Consider the following 22,640-nt stretch of genomic DNA (forward strand, 5'->3'; position numbering starts at 1 on the left):
CGGTTAAATGTTTTCAAAGAATGTGATTGAAAATAAAGTAGGTTCCTTTAAGATTTATATATTCATGCAAGTGAAGTTTGCTCAGTGTAGGTTTAGTATTTTTGTCTTTTAAACTGTTTATTCTTAATGCAAGTGTTATTAGTTGAGCATTGTATGAGTGAGTCTCAAGCAACTGGATAATTTGCTTATTATCCAGCATCTATCAATCACCATAGGTTTAACTGTATTCTATTCTTTGAACAGTTCCAGTGTATTACACATGGACAAAAACAAAATGTCTCATTTCTTGAGCATATGAAGCTTTTCCATTTATGGCAATATTTTATAATTCATGAACGATATAACTGCAAAGGTGAGAATCACAATGTGTTTAATTTCAGAATTACCAGGATGCTACTGGAGTGGAGCACATACCTGTAGTGCAGATTGATCTTACGGTGCCACTGAAAGTCCCAGGTAATGGATGCGACAATACATTCTCAGTTTCTAGGTCCCATGTAAAGTAGCTCCTATTTGTTGCAATTGATTACGGATTTGTTTTTCTACTAGATTTTCTCCAATTTTACTATGTTTCCTACAGAGTCAAATTGGAGAAAATCTAGAAGCAAAACATTCAAAATGCTGGAGGAACCTAGTGGGTCAAGCCAGCATCAAAATGTTGCTTTAACCACAGAGTTCCTCCAGCAGTTTTTAAGCATCTGCCGTCTCTTCTTAATGAAGAAATCTTGTGAGACCACAAGACATGGGAGCAAAAATAGGCTATTCAGACCATCGAGTCTGCCCCACCATTGAATCATGAGCATTTTTCCACTCAGCCCCACTGCCTGGCCATCTCCCCATAACCTTTGATAGCCTGGCTAATCAAAAACCAATCAATCTCTGCCTTAAATGGCCTTGCCTCCACTACTGCCTGTGGTAACAAATTCCACAGATCTACCACCCTCTGGCTGAAGGAATTCCACTGTATCTCTGTTCTAAGTTGATGCCCTTCAATCCTGAAATTATGCCCTCTTGTCTGAGACTCTCCCACCATGGGAAACAACCTTTCTACTCTCTCCATGTCTTTCAACATTTGAAATGTTTCAATGAGATCCCCCTTGGTTCTCATAAATTCCAACGAGGATGAGCCAAGAGCTGTCAAACGCTCCTCATATGATAACCATTTCATTCCCAGAATCATCCTTGAGAATCTCCTCTTAAACCCTCTCCAACATCAGAACCTTCTTTCTTAAATGAGGAGTCAAAAACTGCTCACAGTACTTCAAATGAGGTTTCACCAGTGCTTTATAAAGCCTCAAACTCACAGCCCTGCCCTTGGATTCTACTTGAAATGAATGCCAGCATTGCATTTCCCTTCTTAACCACCAACTCGACATGCAAGTTTATCTTCAGGTTATCTTGCACAAGGACTCCCAGGTCCCTTTCCATATGGATATTTTCAATTTTTTTTCCCCATTTTGGTTTCAGGATCTGGTTTTCTTCCAATCTCTGATTTTTACAGTTGTCATCAACATGAGCTAAATTTTAAAAAATTTTTATAGAACAGCACCACCTATTCTGAAGTACCATTCCATTTTCAAACCATAATAAGGAAGTCTGAGAACTTGGTCACAAATAAAAGTGCAAGACCCCTTTCCTTGAGGATAGGGGACCCTGCTAAGAATGGCCAATTGACAGTGTATGATGCTTGTTTATTGTCACATACCAAGTGCAGTGACAAAGTTGGCTTTGCAAGAGGTCCACCTCCTAGACCAATGGTTCTCAACCTTTTTTCCCAAACCACAGAGTACCAATGGCATCCATTACTTAAGTGCTGTGAGTGGAAAAAAATAGGTTGCGAACCACAGACCTAGATTTCACATTGCATAACAAACAAGACTCAATGTAGAAGTGCCATTAAAAAGAGATCATGTCGTACAAAGCAAATACAACAATTTTACAATTCAGAGATTCATTTAGGAGTCTGATAATGGTAGGAAAGAAACTATCCCTGATTCTGCCAGTGCGTGATCTCACACTAGAGAATCTTTATCCTGATGGGACAAGATAGAATGAGAGGAGAGGCGTTGGTGGGGGGTGGGGGGGAATGGGTCTTTTAATGTTTGTTGCTTTTCCAAGGCAGCAGGAGACATTGATGGAATTGGAGGAGGTGGATATGTGTGCTGCATCCATCACCCTCTGCAATTTCTTTCTTGGGTGAAGCAGTTCTGGTACCATGCAGTGATGCACCCTGACAAGATGCATTCAGTATCCATCTGTAGAAATTGTAAAGGGTCACAGGTGATATGCTAAGTTTACTCAAGCCTCTGAGGAAGTAGAGGCACTGGTGCACTGTCTTGGCCATTACTTCGACTTGGGTGTACCAGGATAGGTCCAGGACTGGAGATGTTTACTATTTATTTACACTTTGTAACCTACTTTATGCTAGTAGTTAATACAGCCAAACCATCAATATATTATTTGATGCAATAGCTTCAATATCAGATGTCAATGTACTCCGACCAAAGAAGGTTCAGTTAGTTGAAAATCTTTTGATTTGAGAAGTTGTCATCCTGTTGCCTTTTCATTTTAAGTTTGCTGAAGGCTTGTATATTGTTTAGAAGCAGTGATCTCTGTTGTGTTGGTGCGCACAGGAATGCCCATGTCAGATCAGTATCTTAAACTGGAAGAAGAACGCAGACAACTGCAAAAACGGGATAGAGAGAAGAAGAAGAAGAAGAAACAAAAGAGAGACAAGAAAGACAAACGTCGTCATGATTCACTTCATACAGAAAGTGATGAGGATATTGCTCCAGTTCATCATGTTGACATTATCACTGAAGAAATGCCTGAGGTTAGCAGATTTTTTTGTTGTCCAATGCAGATCAATTTAAATGGTGGACACTCCTGGCACTCCATCACAATCTTTATTGGGCAGAATTTAGTCTGTCCAGAACCATGTTATAGCTAGTGAACTGCCCTCGGCAACTCTTAATTGAAACAATTTAAATACAAGTTGCACTAGGAGTTCAAAACATTTCCTGGAGATTATACTTTGATGCTTGAAGCCATTTTTCACCATACATTGCTGAATTAAACATGTCATATGATTTTAGTTTAATGCTGAGGATGTACTGCTCTGATATATCTTTAGTTTGAGATTTAATTTGAGCTAGCTTTGCTGAAAACTTTTTATAGAAAAACAAGGCAGGTCTTGTAGTCAATCATCCTTGATCAAGCAGCATCAAAGATTAATTAGTCAGGCATTACATCTCTTCTGGAGTGAAATCGATGTGCATATTGGCTGTCCCATTGACCTCATAGTACAAATGAATGTCAAAAAGTTTTTGTACCAGGACCACTTTTTCAGAATGTGATGCAGCCCCACATAAAGGCAGATTCTCTTTCTCGCTCCTTCCCCTCATTTTTCATCATGTTTGGTTGTTGCATTATCTCTTGTACACAATTGGACACTCAGTGTTACCCACTCTCTGCCACATTTTCTTGTATGTTGTGTCTTTCGCATTCTCAGGTGGTTACTTCCTCTCATTCTGCTGAGTGCAATCTCTCAAATTCTGTGATAATAAACATTTTGAAGTGATGTACATTGTCCATGTTCTTTTTATTAAATTTACTTTTAGACATGCAGCATGGTGACAGGCCCTTTCAGCCCACGAGCCCATTCTTCCCAATTAACTCCCAGTATAATTTAAACGTTGGGAGGAAACCAGAGCCCCCCCCCCCCCCCCCCGGGAAAGCCCACACAGACATGGGTACAAACTCCTTACAAGTCCCCAGTCCCAATCGTTTCCGCTGTTACAACATTGCACGAACCACTATGCTAACTATGTGTCATGTTGAGAAGAGTATCAGGTTTGGTGGGTTCACTGAGAGACTAGTCTGGGCATAAGGGTTACAATCACATGTACGTTGAGTTAACACACAGGAGACAAACGGGAGAACATCCAATAGTACTCTAATTCTATTTCACTTAAACAATGATATAGACATTCAAATCTAACCTAGGTTGAGACCTCGATACCAGTGGCCGCCTATACTCTACACGCTCACATACTACACAATCTTTGTCACGCACACATGCACACACGGTTCCCTGTATCAATGTGGGTGCAGTTCTCTGCAACCACTAATCATCCCATTACTATGGCTCAGCTTCAGTATGGTGCTCACCTTACCCACACTTCCAGCGATGTCCACAGTAGTGACCTGATGTGGATGTCCGGGGTTTGGACCATGAGGCAGAGAGAAAGAAATGTGCTGTGCATTGCTATTTTTTGGGCATCTAGCCATTAATGATCCTAGGTGATTTAAAAGGGTTATGGCAAGGTCGGAGTCCAACCTTGATTGACAGGTGATGGGACTTCCAAATAAGTTTCAGACAGGGAGAACATGTGGCACCGCAATCTACAATATTCCAGATGGGCAGGGAGGCTATGTTTTCCTCTCACAATTTTAGTGAGATAACCATATAATAAAAGATGTTTAGTAAACTGGCAGGCTGCAGACATACTGGAATAAATACAGTAGCTTTATTCTGAATCACACTTGTTTTATTGAAGTTAATGTGCTACCCATACCTATTCCAATACCATTAATGTATTTTACCATAAGAGACAATTTTAGGTTTTGATTGTTACATTTACTTGTCTTCCTATCTTTTATTGTAACAGAATTTTGCATTGTAGAAATGCGATGTTTATCAATTATATTTTTTTGAAATCTGTTTTCATTCTCATTAAGTGATAATATATTTCCTGCTTTCATATTCAGTATGAAATAGGGACTCTTTCTCATTCTCCATCCTTCTATTTTCTCAATCTACAAAAGTGCTTAATTTGTCCTTGTGTAAGTACAACAGTGGCTTGTTGGACCCCACCGATGCTTCACATTGAAGTGAACTGAATAGATACAGCTGGGACATCAAACGACAAAGGAAAATTTAGGATACTTTTTTAAAACTTTAGCTAAAAGTATGACTTTAATTTCTTTTGGGATTTTAGAATGCATTGCCCAGTGACGACGACGACAAGGATCCCAATGATCCATACAGAGCATTGGACATTGATCTGGATAAGTAAGTAGACTTTGATATTTTTGTCTATACTGTCATAAAATGAAGAAAATTGTTTTTTGTTTTTGCAGCTCATGTTAATGAAAGCTCATTGTAAAGTATTAATGGGGTATGGGTCATGAAAGATTCTTGAATACTGGGACCTCACCGTTGCTTTTAAGCCTGAATAAGTAATTTGTTAATGTTGATCAGAATTTTTAAACACTGAAATAAATTCATGTGAAGGTTTTACAGAAGATTATCATTTTTTTTAATTGAATTTTTACTTTATAAAATTTAAATGGTTAAGAAAAGCTATAATTTTACATCTATTTCTCTCGGATATCTTTAGTCCTCTTTTGATCTGGCCCTCTTTCTCTTGTTTTCCTTCCTTGCTCCTGTATGGCTTCCAACAGAGCTTTGAGTGGCCAGGTTTACATCTTGGAGCTCGCTGTCTACGGTTGCATCTAATGAGTCACAAGAGCTGACTTTCTATTTTTGTTTTCTTTTAATCCCTTCCTCTATTACATTCGCAGTCAGTAACCCCCAGTGTGTACTACTGCTGTCAAATCTTTTCCAATTAGGAAATTGCAAAGCACATTAACAGCATTTAGTGAAATGCTTAAATAATGAAAAATGGTATTCAAACTGCACAATTGTATAAAAATTGACAGAATTCTTTAATTTTTAAAATTTATAAAGGATTTATGGCCTTCATAAATCAAAGTATGTTGGGATGGCGTGCTAAAGTTGTACAAGATATTGGTGAGGCCAAATTTGGAGTATTGTGTGCAGTTTTGGTCATCTAACTACAGGAAAGAAGTCAATAAGATTGAAAGAGGGCAGAAAAGATTTACTCAGATGTTGCTGGGACTTCAGGAACTGAATTACAGGGAAAAGCATGAGGGGAGATTTCATAGATGTATGCAAAATTATGAGGGGTATGGACAGAGAACTGCTAGTGGGTTTTTGCCACTGGGGGTAGATGAGATACCAACCAGAGCACATGAGTGAAAGGAGAAGATTTTAGGGGGAACTACATCACACGAATTAGTAGGACTGTGGAACGTGCTGCCAGCTCAAGTGGTGAATGTGAACTCAAATTTAACAGTGAAGGAAAATTTGGACATCTACACAGATGGGAGGGGTTTGGAGGGTTGTGGACTGGGTGCAGGTCTGGGACTTGGGACTGTAAATAGTTTGGCACATACTAGAAGGGCCAAAGGGCCTGTTTTCTGTGATGTAATTTTCTATGGTAGTTTTTGATTTATGTAATAGTGCAAACATTAATTGCATGTCAATTGACTGAGTTTGTGATTTTTTTTTTAATGATTCAGAATTTTTAACATTGTTAACTACATGAATATACATTTAATGAGTTGAGGCAATAAATTTATTAATTTCCCCCTCATTCCTTCCCCAACGTACCCCAGGTACCTGCATCTTGATATGAAATCAGTCATTTAAAAATTATACCTTTACAACCTTTGTTCATAAGCTGTTGATTTCTAATGTAAATATTAACAGCTGAATCTTTTATGGTAGAAAGAACACGTTATATCCATCAGTGATAAGTTCTATAATTAATCCAAAATGAGTATCACATTTATGGCTATCTAATAGTTCTGTGACTTTTTTTCTCTCTATACATTTAATATGCCGCTCCATATTTTCCTGTCATTCTTTCTCTGTCATTCCTTCTACTGCTCGCACAACCACCCTCTTTGTGTCCCAACAAAAGTCTAAATCCCATGAAAAAAGGAAGGTATGTAAATTGTAGTATTGTGTTTTAAACCTTTTATGATCTTGCATCAATCATTTTGGATTGAAGATGGGTTTGATGGTTCGTGATAACTTAACCCTTTGATATACAAATATGGAAAGAATAATTTTGTCATAGCCAACTATTGGCAAGTCCATCAGTGATTTCTTGAAGCATTGGCCTTCACAATTTTGTAGCCAAAGGGTTAAACACCATTTTGGTGTGGGCATATGCCATGAAGTTATTGATCTGTAGTGAAAATTGTACGATACAGTTTTAAAAATTATTGCTTGATTTTCTTTCATCGTCTCTCAACATGGCAAAATAGACGATTTATATTGTGCTTGTATTCAACCATTATTACTCTCTCTACATTTGACTCTGAAATACTTGATAAAGGGCTTTGTTGATTCCTGTTCTGTTCTTTGTGGAATCGGCATGTTGGTGTTCTAGCTGCATTATCTAACATCAGAGCTTAGGCATTCCTATTTTCTTCCAGTTTGATAAACATTTCTCAGCATTCTACCTTGCTGTGAAATTTGTAAATGTTTGGCATTACTTTTGTCTAGTTACCTGCACACTAACATTGCCTGTGGTTAACCAGCTTTCACGTGCTCATTTGTTTTGCCATTCTTAACAATGCTTGAAAAACTAGAATGGCTTAGGCTCTCCCATCTTCATCCTCAAATGTGATAACCACCCAGAAAAAAAAATCAATCTTCCTTCATATAATTCAGCATTGATGATTATGTTTTGTATTGTCCTTGGCAGTAATGCTTTAAAAATATGTTGTCAAGCATGTATCTGATGGCCTAACAAATAGTTTCAGCAGATAGCAATCTTGTACATGCTGAGAATTGTCATATCATGGTGCCTTGCAAGTGTTAACTTCGATTTTCTTTTTCTTTCTTTCCCCCCCCCCACCTTTACTTGTGAGAACTTGCTTGTTCTATGAATGGTGTCGAGAAATCATTTAAGTTTGAATCTAAAATTATTTGGATTTCAATTCATAATTCCATATTTCATTTATTTTATATTCTTATAAAACTAACAAACATTTTAATTATATATCATAAATATTTTTAAGGCCTTTGACAGATAACGAAAAGCTACCTGTGAGGACTCACCGAATCATTGAAAAGAAGTCGCAGGAAGTCGATGCTGTTCCAGTAGAGGAGAAAAGCAAAAAACCCAAGAAGGCAAAGAAAGAAAAGAAAGATAAAGAAAAGAGGGTAAATTCAAAATGTTTAATAGTTCATGAGACTGTTGGCTTCTTCCACTGTTTGTGGGACATTTGTTTTTTTAGAAGTAACTTGAATCCATATCCTCTGAATTTCAAAAATCTAACTCTGATTCACTGGGACTAATGTAATTTGTTCCAACCTGCTCAGAACTTGTTTTAGTCCCCATCCAGTGTCTTGAGTAGTTTGAGTGCATTGGGGGCATTTATGGTTGAAGTTTGTCCCAAATCTGACTCGCTGCAGCTCGCCATGACTTTGTGTGGAACTGCCAGTTAGCCATCAATACAATGCAAGCTGTTATTAGAGAGTAGAAGAAGAGTAGAAAATGTTAGAAGATAAATGTGAAATTGTCAACAAAGTAGTTTTTTTTTCCTGTACTTCAACTTTTAAAAAAAATCCTTCATGCATAAAATGTTGTTTTAAAGCTACAAGATAGTTACTGTTAATCTTAATGTTGTAAATTTGTTATTTTAAATTCAATACTGCTGCTCGGACATAACTAGGATATTTTGGGTTTTGCGGATTAGTTTTGTTGGAGCAATAAATATGCTTGGTGAAGCATGAAATGCAATGGCAAACATTTAAACAAAAAGTCTCTGCTTTTTAGCACATTGAAAGATTAATTCATGCTGAATGTCCCCATTTTAACAGCAGTAAAATCTCTATTCTAGCTGCTTCTTTCTTCAGGGACTTGTCTAGTCAGGAATGAACCTAAGATCTACCCATTTGTATTGTTTTCCTTGGGGGGAGTTTTTGCATTGCTTGTAGTAACTTATTAGGAACAAATGAGGTATGTATTGTAACTTGATGCTAAAATTATAATTAATTAATAATAATTATAAAATAATTAAAATAATAATTAAAAAAATAATAAGCCAATTATGTTCATAGTAGGTCACTCATGCTTGTTTTTTTTGAATATTTTTAAAATTTTCTCCACACATGTAGTCGTCAAAGATTAATTTTACAAATTGCAAATAAAAGCTAGAAATTACATATATGATGGTATATGCCTTCCCACCCCAAACCCCCTCAACCTCACTAGATATATAAAATAAAATAGAAACTTCCAGGATTGCACAAAAGGATGCCATCAAACACACAGGTTTAAAGCGAGTTCTTTAATACAGTTCAGAGGAGATTTTTCGCAGGTCCAGATTTAAATCTAATGTTTGAGTGTACGGGTGCCAAATTTGTAAAAGTGTAGCATATTTATTTCTCAAATTATGTAATTTTTTCCAAATTAATACACTTTTACATTTCCCCATTCTATCAAATAACCATATAACCACACAGCACAGAACAAGCCAGTTCGGCCCTACTAGTCCATGCCGTAACAAATCCCCACCCTCCTAGTCCCAATGACCAGCACCCGGTCCATACCCCTCCAGTCCTCTCCTCTCCATTTAACTATCCAGTCTGTCCTTAAATGTAACCAATGATCCCGCCTCAACCACGTCTGCCGGAAGCTCATTCCACATCCCTATCACCCTTTGCGTAAAGAAATTTCCCCTCATGTTCCCCTTATAATTTTTCCCCTTCAATCTTAAACCATGCCCTCTAGTTTGAATCTCCCCCACTCTTAATTGAAAAAGCCTATCCACATTTACTCTGTCTGTACTGTTTCCCATGAGCAGAGGTTTATCAAGCAAATTTCAGATTAGCACATTCTTTCTCCTATTAGTTTATAGCAGTGTCTCTGAAACATTAGTTCCCATCTTCAATTTATTCACCATTCCGAGTTATCAACAAACTCGTGTGTATGTGCGTGGGCTTAACAACTAATAAACGAGAATAGTAAACACTCGAGCACAGTCTCTAGATGTATTCTTCAATACCCACAGCTACCATTTTCTATGCTCTTGTCCGCTTCCATTGTATCAACTTAGCAGATCAATAATTTGTCTCAAGCTTGAATTTTAGTTAATAGTCTCTTGTGTACATATTACTGAGTGCCTTCTAGCCTCTGGATTGCGTGTCTGATTTCCAAGCAACTGCAATACATTTGCTTGCCCTTGCTAATGCAACTTTAACAAATTCCAATTGGTCCATTGACAATTTTAGTTTAGGTCTTGTTCCCTCAATATTTCCAAATAAGAATCAATCTGGATTTTGCGGAAATACAACACCTGTTCCAAAAAGTTCCCTAAATCCACCCAAAAAAATCTTCCCTTGGGACAAGACCAAGTTGAATGCAAAAAATTCCAACATCTCAACAAACCTAAAACAAGATCTGATAAGTCTGATTCCAATTTTTGTGGTGCATAATGTAACTGATGTAAAAAAAAATTATAATGAACTAATCCATACCTTATTAATAGTATTAGTCATACAATCTCTTGCTGAATAACTTACTCTGGATTAAATTTTTAATTTTTCTATTCTGACCCAGGGTTTACAAATCAAGCAGCAAGAAAGGTAGTTTATCATTTGAAACCTTGGCCTGTTGTCAGAGAGAGGAGAATTAAATAAGTTCAATCACAAGTGATTTATGTTTTATTTCTATTCTGTCTGTTCTCTTGCTACAGAAGAGTAGAGAAAAAGTTAGCAAAAAACATAAGCCTTATGAAAATCCCGAGAATGAAGAAATTGCACCAATATCAAAAGAAAAGGAAAATGAAAAACCCATCGAGGCAAGTATTAACTGTACACATACAAAAGGCAAAGCAGCATTTCTGTGCATTGTGCTGTAACAGGTCATAAATGTATAGAAGAGGTATTTAGCAATAGAGGACTGAGGGTGCTCAGGCCACAATGTAATGGAAGTGGTGTAATTGGACACGTGCTGTCTTTCTGCTTCAGGGCTGAGGCTTGGGACAATTACCTGAATAAAACCGGAGATAATTGCAAAGCTGGATGTTATCTTCAACAAAAGTGGGAGAGAGATTAGAAAAAAAATGGCAGAAGGAGCTCTGCGTTTGGTGTACATGTGGGAGCTGACCCTATGTTACCAAAGGATAGCATCTATTTGAGGAAAAGGAAGTGGTTAACAGTAGACCCAGTCCAAAGATTTTGGTGCATTGGAGAAAGTCATTGCTGGAAAAGCTGTATCTAAATTTTCCTGTGATGTGGACAATGTGTGAAGTACTGCAGCAGTACATTGTCATCAAAAGTATAGCTTAAGGAAGGAGATGACATTCTTGTGCTGCTTCCCTGAGTTTCTTTAAGGGCCTGTCTCGATGGTACTTTATATAGCAAAGATAAAAATGTATAACCAGCATTTCAGTCTTGAGCCCTTCTTGAAGGTGTGCTTTGCTGTATAAAGTACACAGTTTGACCTGAGTTTTTCCAGCATTGTTTTAATTCAATTACGGTGTCTGCAGACTTTTGTGGTTTTATTCCTACTTCAAACAGTTATTTATTTAAACCAAAATCTCTTACTGCATTTTTGCATTTCGTGTCAGAAATCGTGATAATGTTTGATTTTTTTTTTATTCCAATTTTTAGGAATCAGATCTGGACTTCTGGCTATCTAATGCTCCAGTACAAAGCAAGTCACAGGTTGGTGTACAAAAGTTTCTTTCACTCCTCAGCTTGGGTTTCTTGCATACACATTCGTAATGAAAACTGTAGATTGCAGTTTCAATTTATTGGGCCAAGACATGAACTGCAATCATTGTGCTCTATTGAAAGGGAAAGTACTTTATATGATAAACACAAATAAAAACATAATGTTGGAGAAGTTGTGTTGGAAAAGTGAAATGGAAAATATCATCTAAAAAATTATTACATTGTGGGAAGAAAATTAGAAACATTCAAATTGAGATCATAAATAAGAGCAGCTTGTTTTGCAAATTCACTAAAATTGGATCTTGAGTAAATAAAGTCACAAGATTGACATGCAGAATATTAAATTTTTGTATCCAGAAACACTGCAACAAAGTGACAAGGCTGAACTGGTGTGGGACTTTAGACATGGTGCTATTTTGTGTTTCTCATTAACTAAAAGGTATATTAACAGTAAATGTCGAAAAGGAACAACTCAAATTCACCTGCTAAAGATGTGAAGGGGGGGAATTTATGATATGAAAATATTACTGATGGCCCAGGTGCAACAGTGAATTTGATACACCAAGAGGAACTCCGTTATTAATTGTGAAATTGAATCTGATGATTATGTTGTCTAATTTAGTGAAAGATGGTTCATTTGCTTATTATTAAAGCACTGATGAGCAAAGCTGAGGCACATATAAATTTAACAAACTATAACTTTGGATGTATTTCCTAAATATGAGATGTTAAAAGTTGACACTGTTAAACTATTACATTGTAGATTTGGTATTCCATTTGTTGGCTTTTTAAATAACAAATTGTGAAGCAAATTGTTGGGCAGTCAGATAAAATAAAGCAGTTGAAGTTTTGGTGTTTTTACAGGTAGAATCACTAAAGAATGAAGAGGTTATTCAAGTACAAGAAGTATCAGAACCAAAAGATGAAGAGGAAGCAGTAAGTTTCAATGGATCTAAAGGCTTATTTTGAACTTCTGCTTTACAAAGTGACATTGTTTACATTCAAATAAGATTCAGTAGGCATGTCATTTCCATGAAAAATTTTTGCTACTCAACAAATACAAAGATTTACTACTGAAAATTAAATTCTTCAATTTTTATTTTGTTGCAACCAACTTGGGATCTATTTGATAATGTTAGAATGTGCCTTCTCATCTTTAAAAATTGACTCTTATCAACTTTCTTTTGTAAACTAAAACAGTGGCTCCTGGAAGCATAAATACATTGTATTTGACCAAGCAACTATTAAAATACCTTATTCTACTATAGAAACGTAGAAAATAGGTGTAGAAGTAGGCCATTTGGCCCTTCAAGCCTACACCGCCATTCATTATGATCATGGCTGATCAGTACCCAGTTCCTGCCTTCTCCCCATACCCCCTAATCCCCTTGGCCACAAGGGCCAAATCTAACCTACACTTAAAATTTAATTCAGATTTCAGATGTATTTCTTTCTGATTTATTTATTATCAGAGAACATACATGACATCACATATATCCCTGAGATTTTTTTCATGTACCCAATTCTTAGCTGCAAGTTCTTTAAATTTTTCCAGTCTTGTTTTAAATGTTAACTATTCTTAAGTGTAGATTGAGAATCTATTGTAAATAATTTTATTAGTACATATAAATTCATTTTTAATCAAATCCCCTAGTTGATATCATATGCTGCTAGTGTTTCCTGGATAATCAAGCAGGCAACACAGTTAGCATAATGCTGTTACAGAGCCAGCGACTGGGATCATTCCCACGTTGTCCATAAGGAGTTCCTATGCTCTCCCTGTGTCTGCATGGGTTTCCTCCAGGTGCTCCGGTTTCCTCCCATCGTTCAAAAATCATACGGATTTGTAGGTTAATTGGGCAGTACAGGTTCATGGGCTGAAAGGGCTTTTTGAAACATTTAAATTAAGCAGCAGTAGCCTGTGAGGGGAGAATGAAAATCTGAAGTAAAAACGAAATTCTGGAAGCAACAGATAAGGCTTCACTTCTAAAAGGAGAAACAGTTAACATTCAGGTTAGTCAGTTTTTATTTCGGCAATAGACGTTTTTTTCCAGGTTCAAAAGTGCCTAGTCCAGGTTGAAGGAGGGAAGTGTTTTTTTTTAGCACCAAGTAGAAGTTATGTTCTAGAATGAGACACAGGAGATTTTGGAAGCTAAACACAGTGTAATCTAGAAATTTAGCAGGTCAAGCAGCTAAAGGGAGGCGATCTCTTTGACCCTCTGGTTTCCTCCAGCATGATCCAGATGAACTGCTTTTAGTGATTGGAAATTCATTTGCAGCTTTCAAAAGCGAGGTTTTAAAAATGGAAAGTTTTGGGGAACCAACCTGGACATGGGACTTTACTGAAATAACAAACGGCAGTTGATACTGAAATACCACAATCTTACCAGCAAAATGGAAGCACGTGGATATAAAATTGGTCTGGAGCAAGAAACAACCAAACATGATCAATGAAAGGAATGGGTGGGTGTTCTCTAAAGATTGGATCTAAAGTTGCTGTTTTTCTTAGTGTTCATTAATGACATGGTGTGCAGAGACATATTTCAGTATTACCAGGTATTATTAAACCCTGAAAGAGATTTTACAGTGTACAGAGAGGATGGTGATATGGCATTTATGACAGCTGAAATTGTTGCTAAGGATTGAAAACTGATACATTTTGATGAGATCTAAAAATTAATATCATGGGTTACGTTTCAGGGAGGAACAAAGACCTTCCTGCGTATGACAGACAGGATGATAAAGCAATTTTTAAAGATCGCTTTAACGGCAGCGCTGCGGTGCGGAGTCATAGAACTGTTTTACAGGGCCCTGCCACCCAGTCCTAAAGATGACTGCTCCATACAGGCTTTAAATAGCATGTTAAAGTAGTTGTTAAAAAACCTGCATCACGGGGTTTATGCCTAAGATGACGGTGCCTGGTTTGGCCAGCATACCTCGAGAGGTTGCATACTCCGGGGGAATCAGCGGTACAGGGCACCAGAAATGGGGAGAACAGCCTAGGAGATGAGCCTACAGGACAGTGACCATGGCAGCAGACCAATGAGGGGCTCAGTGGCTGAAGGACCCATACAGACTGCAGGCTACTGGAGACTGGCTCATGGGGACAAGGTATCCGAACTGGGATTTAAGAGGGTCCTGAGGGAAAGAAGGGCTCCTGCTGAAATCTTCCCGATTTGTTTCAGAGTTTTGGATCGGTTGGTTTGCTCTGATGGTTCGCACTGGTGTCTGGTCTGATGGTGGAGGCAAATCCGTGGACACCCTGTCTCTAAAGAGACTCTCTTTTGCTCCCCTTTCTCTTATTGTTAGGGATAGTGGGCAATGCTCATGGCAACTTTGTTTCCCTTACACAGACAAATGTATATTACCTTTTTCATGTTTATGTGACAATAAAAGGAATCTTTAGAATCCTTGGCCAGAAATGGAAGGTATGGAACTCAAAAGCAAGGGAGTTTGAATCTGTAACTTGAGAGTTATTTCCAATTTTAACTTCAGCATTATTGGAAGGACATCTTTGCCCTATTGGCGGTGCAGAAATTGTTTTGTGGACTGGCACTTAGTTCATATGGATTTGGGACGTCATTTATGTGGAGTGTGGAAGCTGGGATTGTTTCCCTTGGTTGAAAGGGAAGTCCCATCTTTTTAGAATAATCAGGATTCATGGCAATGTGATTTAAGATGATGGGTAAAAGTATAAAGGATGGTGGAATAGTGTTTTGTACAGAGTGGAGTTGCAGATGATGTACAGTGGAGAGTAGTTTTGAAAGGGAAGTGAGAGACTTGGTGGGGGGGGTTGCAGTGGAATGCTGCTTTGAGTATCAGTTTGTATGATATCTGGAAGGGAAGTTGGGTGAATTGCTGAACACTAAGCGATGCGGAGCGATGAGTTTCTGACTTGGGCGGATACCCATGAATATGTGACTTGGGCATCTAATTGATTCAACTATAAAAATGTGCGTAAATGTATTCGGCAACTGTCAGCTTGGCTTGTTAAATGTTATATATACTGTGAATTGGGGTCAGTTGGTGTGTACATTTAGTTCAACGGCTCCACCAACAGGAATTCTTCCCCAGTTATTTCCAAAATATATGCAAAAACAATTGGGCTTTAATACCATTCCCCACTGTTCAGGGCAATTGTGTTTGTGTGGTGGAGATTAGTTTGTTATGCTTAATATAGAAAATCTAACTATCTGAAATTTAAAAAGCTTGTTGGGATTTGGGATCACTGAGATCACAAATTCCTTCTGGACTAGGCTGCTCATCAGCATTCAATATATTCATAATTCAAAAACCCCCTTCATTTTTAGGGGCATGCACAGTTTTTGTATTCTGTCGGAAATTCTCATTGACAGTCGGTTTTTAAGTTTTGGCTATGGTTCCTCGCACCCCCCCCCCCACCCCCGCCAACCCCGAGGACTCTGCTCAAAGTTAATGGTCCCCGTTTCCTGTGAAGCAGGCAAGTTTGGTTGTTTTCTTTCTGATATAATTTATGAATTCAGTCAGTGGCTCCCCCTTTAAATGTGATATGCCCCCCCCCCCCCCCCAATTGTTGAGATTGACTGATTTAAAGCATATCATTTTAGGTGCTAATTGTCAATATTTGTGCACCAGAAGGCTCTCTTTCAAACTTGATGTCAAGAAGTAACTTAAGGCCGCATTGTGCTGCCCCCTCGCCCAGCCCCAACACCACTGTACCAGCGCCAGGGGAGCACCCCCCCTTTTCTCAGTTCCCCTGCACTGGCTTTGATTATGGGTAGCAACCACAGCCAATTCATCCCACATTGAGCCTCTGCTGGGCTGACTGAAAACGTCGCGTTGCTGGACAGGCATCAGTATACAGTGTGGAAATTTGGAGGTGCTTATAAAGTAGTGGAACGACATGGGATATTTCAACGTGAATTGAGCGAGGGTCATGCTCGACGGATAGGGTACTTGTAAAATAATGATATCACTAATTAGCGACAGGATACATGGGAGTTGAGCAAGGGTCGCGTAGGGTCATGTTCGACGCCAAATTCTATCTTTGAGCAGATGTCATCTACCAAAAATAGTGCCGGGTTTTAGAGGTTGCTGTTTTTCGGAATCCCTGATAAAAGGTTAGGCATCTTTAACATCATGACACAGTAAAACCCCTGTTGTACAGAATTCAAACAACTGGCAAAAGAAATCATGGAGAATAAATACCGGAAGGTAAAAAACATGGAAGTTTAAAATTGGTGCCCCCTATCAGTTAGTTCATAAATCACATGCAACACACAATCTCAAGCAATGGCCAAATTCACTTATCCAGCATCTGCCAATCCTCATGGGTGCCTGAATACTGGGGGGGGGTTTAACTGAAGAAGACCGCAGAGCCCACCTCACTGACAAAAGGCAAAGGAGGAAAAACCCAACACCCAACCCCAACCAACCAATTTTCCCTTGCAACCGCTGCAATCGTGTCTGCCTGTCCCGCATCGGACTTGTCAGCCACAAACGAGCCTGCAGCTGACGTGGACTTTTTACCCCCTCCATAAATCTTCGTCCGCGAAGCCAAGCCAAAGAAGAATTGTATAATGTAAGGTATAAATTAAAAATCAATTATGCAATTGGTGTAAGAATTGCATCCTTTTCCCCCAAATATCAGGCTGAATTTACAAAAAAAAAATCAATGAAAGAAAAATAATTTTTTTTTATTTAGAATTTGACATTAATACAATAGGATTAAGCAGCTGTATTAAAAATTTCTGCTTGTTTTATCATTTCTGCTTTAGAAACCATCAAAGCACAAGAAGAAGAAGCACAAGAAAGAGAAGTCAAAAGAGGAAAAGAAATCACAGACGAAAAAATACCATGGTGGTGAAGAGGCCCCAGAATCTGTTCAGAATGGTAGTTTAGATGATGAGCCCTTACCGGTATGTTAGTTTGTACATTAATACAGGACTAGAAATGTTGTAATGGAATCCCAGTGGAATCTGGTGGACGATTGTGCTGTGTAGCTTTTGTAGGGTTTTTTGCTCATTTTTGATGGATGTTGCCAGTCTAATCAAGTAAGAGGTTCAACATTATCTGGTTATTTATCAGATGTAATTGTCATCAACTAATGTTTGAGGGTATATTTTAAGGACCAAAAAAAACATTCTGTATCAAAGTATGCCATTTCATTCTTGAAGCCTCATTTAGAACCATGGATCCTTTGTTCTTGTTGGTAGGCATGGCAGGCAATATTGAGACTGGAAGGAATACAAACAGCACAAAAATAAATCCAGTTTAGAATTACCCAGAGAGATTAAATTAACTTTTCTGCAGTTGAAGTACTGATTTATCAATTAACTTATTAATTAGAACCAAACACAAGAGCTAGTTTGTGTTTATATGAATTTATTAATCTAGATTAAGGGTCAGGTCATGAGGATGTTAGTTTAGCTGTTCTTTTCATAGGAAATTATGGACCTTTAAAGAACATTACTGCTTTGTGGTAGAATCTTGAAACACTCTTTTGCTGTATTTCTCCAAGTTAAAGCAATAGTTTTTATTGCCTGTAGAGGCCAGAGGTAATTTAACTGCTTCCCCCACCTCCTCCCCACCAACTACCACTGTTTTTATTTACCTTGTTTTTCTCCACAAGAAAATTTGACATTGAAGAGGAAATTTGGTCTATTGTGTTCATGATGTTCAAGGATTTATGCAGTTTCATTTCATTTTCCACCTATTGGATGGATACAAATGACTATCTTCTGATGCATGGGTGTATTGGATAATTGAACAAATCATTGAGATACTTCCAGTCTGTATACTTTGTTTAATGATTTCCACTAATGTTTTCAATATTTTGCAGCCAATGTCCAGCTATTCCCTCCTTGCAGAGAATTCCTATGTAAAAATGGCAAGTACATTTATTCAGCATTAATTTTAGCAATTTTGTGTGGTCTATATTTTGTATGAAGAGCAATGCTTGTTGAACAAAGTTCTGAATGTTATTACAGAATTTTGATGCATATTATTTCACATTCATTTACATCAGCTTATCCTCAGACCCTTCTTGGGTAGGAAAACTTCAGGTTGACTTATTCTGTCCATCTTTGATCTGGTTCAAATGCAATTAATAGATTTTTTTTACATAGAGCACTGCAGCATGGGAACAGATCCTTCAGCCCAATTTTCGTGCATTTGGCCATATTCTTCAAAGGCAGCCATTCTCATCCTCATTTTGGCTATGCCTCCCTTAAGACTGCTAAGTTTAGTTGGTTTCTTCCATCCTTCTCTTCTACCGACAACCATATGTCATCGTGTAGTAGCCAAGATCTGGAGACTAATTCTTTGGGTCAAATTTGGGGGATTGACTTTTACACGGATACTACTTTTGAGTCCCTGGGTGGGTCAAGACCTTGGGAGCTCGGATAGCCAGCACCGTGTGGTAAGTCTGAGTTCCAGTCATCAGGAGCTTGGATGGGCGGGTGGCTGGGGCCTTGGGAGCTTGGATGGGCTGGCGGTCGGGATGTCAGGAGCTTGGATGGACAGGGAATTGAGGTAAGTATCTGCAGTCGGGACATCAGGACCTTAGCTGGGCAGGCCGAGGTGAGGTTTGTCATGGGTGAGTGGTTTGGGCTAAAAATTGGGGTGGGGGGGGTTGACTTTTCCATGGGATGTATGGAAAATAGGTGATTTTGGGGCCCAAAAAAAGGGTGGGGTTGACTATTACATGAGTAGTTAGAATTATGATTTCAGTCAGTCAGGTGTTTCTCTCCCCCTCCCCCCCGAGAATGGCTGCTCTGAATCTTCCCAATTCATGGACCAATCCAAATATATTTCAGCTGCTGTAATTTATTTGTCTCTATCACTGCCTCTGGCAGTACAGTTAGTGTATAAAAATGATGATCTTTTTTCAAAATAAATAAATATTTGATATCTTTTACTAGACCTACGATATTCAAGGAAATCTTCAGGATGGAAGTCAAGTGATTGTATCAGTCATCTTTGAAAACCTTAGTAATGGTTATCTCAAGTCAATGGATTTTAATGTTTTAGATTCTCTGAACACTAAACTCATTCGACCAGAAGGGTCCTCCATACACGATGGTTTATCAGTTCCTTTCCAACTTCCACCTGGTAAGATATTTCATTGATGAACTTGATAAGTTATCTTAATTGTTCCTTGTATTGTACTGTGAAATATTCATTGCTACAATATTGCTTTAAAAATGCCACAGTAAATCCCTCAAGAATAAATAATATTTATAAATCTTTCATCATTGTCAATAACTTCAGATGGGAATAGAAGATTGCAGTTACTGGGAAAATTAAATGAGTGCTGTAAATCAACTTGGTCAATAAAATAAAAATCTGGTTTGTTTTGTTCCTGTTGAAGGGAAGGAAGGAGAGGTGTTGGAAAAGTGTTAGAAGTATTGACTGATCACCTAAATACGATTTTATTTTTCTAAGTTTTCATATACATGTACAAGTTGCCATCTTCTTATTTTTAAAATGAAAAGCTTGTGGGCTGAATGGGCTTGTTACCATGCTGTATGTCTAAATTTAAACTTTTATGTAACATCTATAATAGAGTAATACAGCATGGACACCTGCCCTTTGGCCCAATTTGTCCGTGCTGACCAGTTTGTCAATCATTTCCTGTCCAACTACCTATCTAAATGTCTTTTAAACATTGCAAGTATACACACTTGTACAGTTTCTTTTGTCAGCTCATTCTCTATATGCATTTCACTCTGAGGAAAGTTGCCCTGCGTGTATCAACCCTTCTTTAAAACTATGCCCTTGCTTTGGATTCTCCTGCCCTGGGACCATCACTTTGTCTATGCTTCTCAATTTTATATGCATGTATGCGCCACTTAACGTCTGTTCAGACAACGTCCGACTGCATAAACGCCATGGTCCTATAATTATTCAGTCACCACGAGCAAGTCCGCAGCAATTTAGAAAAAGCGATCGCTAGCTATAGGAAATTGTATACTGCATACCCACACCGATCCCACTGCCCCCCCTCTCTCCCCACATTGATTCCTACTTACAAATAAAAAGTTTACAGGAACACTACAATATCCCTTGTCGCTTTGCTAAGTATATAATATGGTGTTCACACAATGTCCACATCACATAATCCCCAATTTCACAGAACATATCTTGGACATTAAGCGGTGCATACCTGTACTTCATAGAGTTCACCTCTCAGCCTCCTGTGCTGCTGGGAAGAAAGTCCCAGACAATCCAGCTTCTCCCTGTAACTAAAACCCTCTACTCCCAGTAACATTCCTATGAAGCTTTACTGCACCTTTTTTTAGTGTCAACAGTTGGTGTCTATTGCCAAGTTTCTGCACAGACTCATTCCCAAACTTTGTCAGAGGAAGAGATTACCAGGTAGGCAAAAGAAAAAATTCAGACATATTCTCAAAATTACCCTGCATGGGAGAAAAATTCTGTAATATCCTCTCTGACTCCTGGGGTGGCACAGAGAGCATCAAAACCATGCATTAAGAGATTTACTAAACCTCATGTGAGAGGTTTACCCACCTCCCCCATCCAGGCAAGATCTGCACATCAACATTAACCTCAACAATCTCAAAACCCACGAATATTGGTGCACTATTTTCAGTTTGTTACTATTTGGTATTGTCATGCTTTTTTTTTCCAATGTTCCTATGGTGGAGACCACACACCAATCATAGAGCACAGAACAGACCATTTGGCCCAACCCCATGCTGACCAAGTTGATATTCTGGTCCTTGTCCTTCTCAACCCTTCCAGTCCATACACAATCAAAACGTCTTTTGATTGTCATAAAAGGAACAATAGCAGAGACAAGTTAAAAAATAATCATACTCTGTGTGTGGTAAATGCTTGCAGGACATTCCTTTGTTCTGAAATTGTAAAATAATTTGAACATTATATGTTTGCCTGATTAATTTGCTTGAACTGATCTTTGTTCAATTAAATTTATAATTGAAAACTAACCTGTTGCAATTTGATGCTGAAGGTGTTTTAAATGAAGCTCGGTTTGTGTTTACTGTGGAAAGTATCGTTATGCCACAAAAGCTGAAAGGAACGCTTGCGTTTATTGTCAAAGTAAGTCCAATCAACAGCTCAGTTTTATTTCCTCATTTCTTTTAGCTAATTGTTCAGTCTTTTGTATTACTTTTTCTTTCAGACAGATGATGGATCTTCTCATGAGAAACTTGATTTTAAGTTGCACTTCACTTGCACTTCGTACATGATTACGACACCTTGTTATAGGTCAGTTTTCAACATTTTTCAATTTTAATGGGGAAAGTTTGTGCTGTGAAGATCCCAGGGCTGACACTGCAGAATAAAGCCAGATTTAGCTGCAGCTCCTTAACGTCCCAAGTTGTCTTGACTGGTAGCAGACTGGTTGGCTCTTGATCATTGCCAGCTCAGCTTGTGAATGGTGTCCAAGAATAGCTCAAGATCAGTTCCCAGTGGATCTGGCCAGCTGCTTCACTGCTTTGAACCCAGCAATGAAGCAGATGGTCTCGATGCAGTTCATCTGGCCCTTAACTTGGTATGTGATGGTGACCCCAATTCATTTGAAAAGGGCCGCTGATTTGATTAATACTGTTAGCTTTTTGATTTATAGTTTTTAATTGTTAATATTCTAACATGCCATTTCATGTTTCTGTCAAAATTGCTTAAAATAGTTGGTCTTTGATAGCCGGCAAGCTATGATTGGCTATTGCGCTATTCTTGTAATAGGGCTTTGATACACTGTAGTTACACTCCCCCAGAGCTCCAACCCCTTTGCCTGATATCTGAATGCATAGAATCAGCTTGTTTTGCCTTCTATATGTGAAAAATTTGTGGATGGGTCCAGTTTTAAAATTGCCAACCTTTTAATCTCTAATTTGTTTATTTATGGATATTAATTTTGAAATGCACAAAATAACTGGAAACAAAATCTTCACATTTGAGATCTTTAAGTCCCATCCATCATGGATGTTCATGATGGTACATATCAGTTTTTTTTGTAATGTAGATAGTAATATGTGGAAAGCAATGTTTTTTTTTTAAACCATGACTCTAAAGGGCATCCTGAACTTTTAATTTTGTCTGGGTAACTCCTCTC

The 22,640-nt window shown here is 38.1% G+C and overlaps 1 protein-coding gene across 3 annotated transcripts in view; it reads left to right on the top strand.

The window, feature by feature from the left end:
- ap3d1 (adaptor related protein complex 3 subunit delta 1) overlaps positions 1–22,640 on the top strand; it is an 89,663-nt gene that overhangs the window by 62,770 nt on the left and 4,253 nt on the right. For all 3 annotated transcript variants that reach the window (XM_069928736.1, XM_069928738.1, XM_069928737.1), the window contains 12 exons: positions 381–456; positions 2,634–2,833; positions 5,001–5,074; positions 7,900–8,044; positions 10,582–10,686; positions 11,501–11,554; positions 12,428–12,499; positions 17,320–17,460; positions 18,384–18,431; positions 19,465–19,654; positions 21,537–21,625; positions 21,708–21,793. In XM_069928736.1, coding sequence (XP_069784837.1) covers positions 381–456; positions 2,634–2,833; positions 5,001–5,074; positions 7,900–8,044; positions 10,582–10,686; positions 11,501–11,554; positions 12,428–12,499; positions 17,320–17,460; positions 18,384–18,431; positions 19,465–19,654; positions 21,537–21,625; positions 21,708–21,793 — 1,280 coding nt within the window. The remainder of the gene's footprint in view (positions 1–380; positions 457–2,633; positions 2,834–5,000; positions 5,075–7,899; positions 8,045–10,581; positions 10,687–11,500; positions 11,555–12,427; positions 12,500–17,319; positions 17,461–18,383; positions 18,432–19,464; positions 19,655–21,536; positions 21,626–21,707; positions 21,794–22,640) is intronic.

This window comes from Narcine bancroftii, chromosome 3, assembly GCF_036971445.1.
Source record: "Narcine bancroftii isolate sNarBan1 chromosome 3, sNarBan1.hap1, whole genome shotgun sequence".
Taxonomy (NCBI): Eukaryota; Metazoa; Chordata; class Chondrichthyes; order Torpediniformes; family Narcinidae; genus Narcine; species Narcine bancroftii.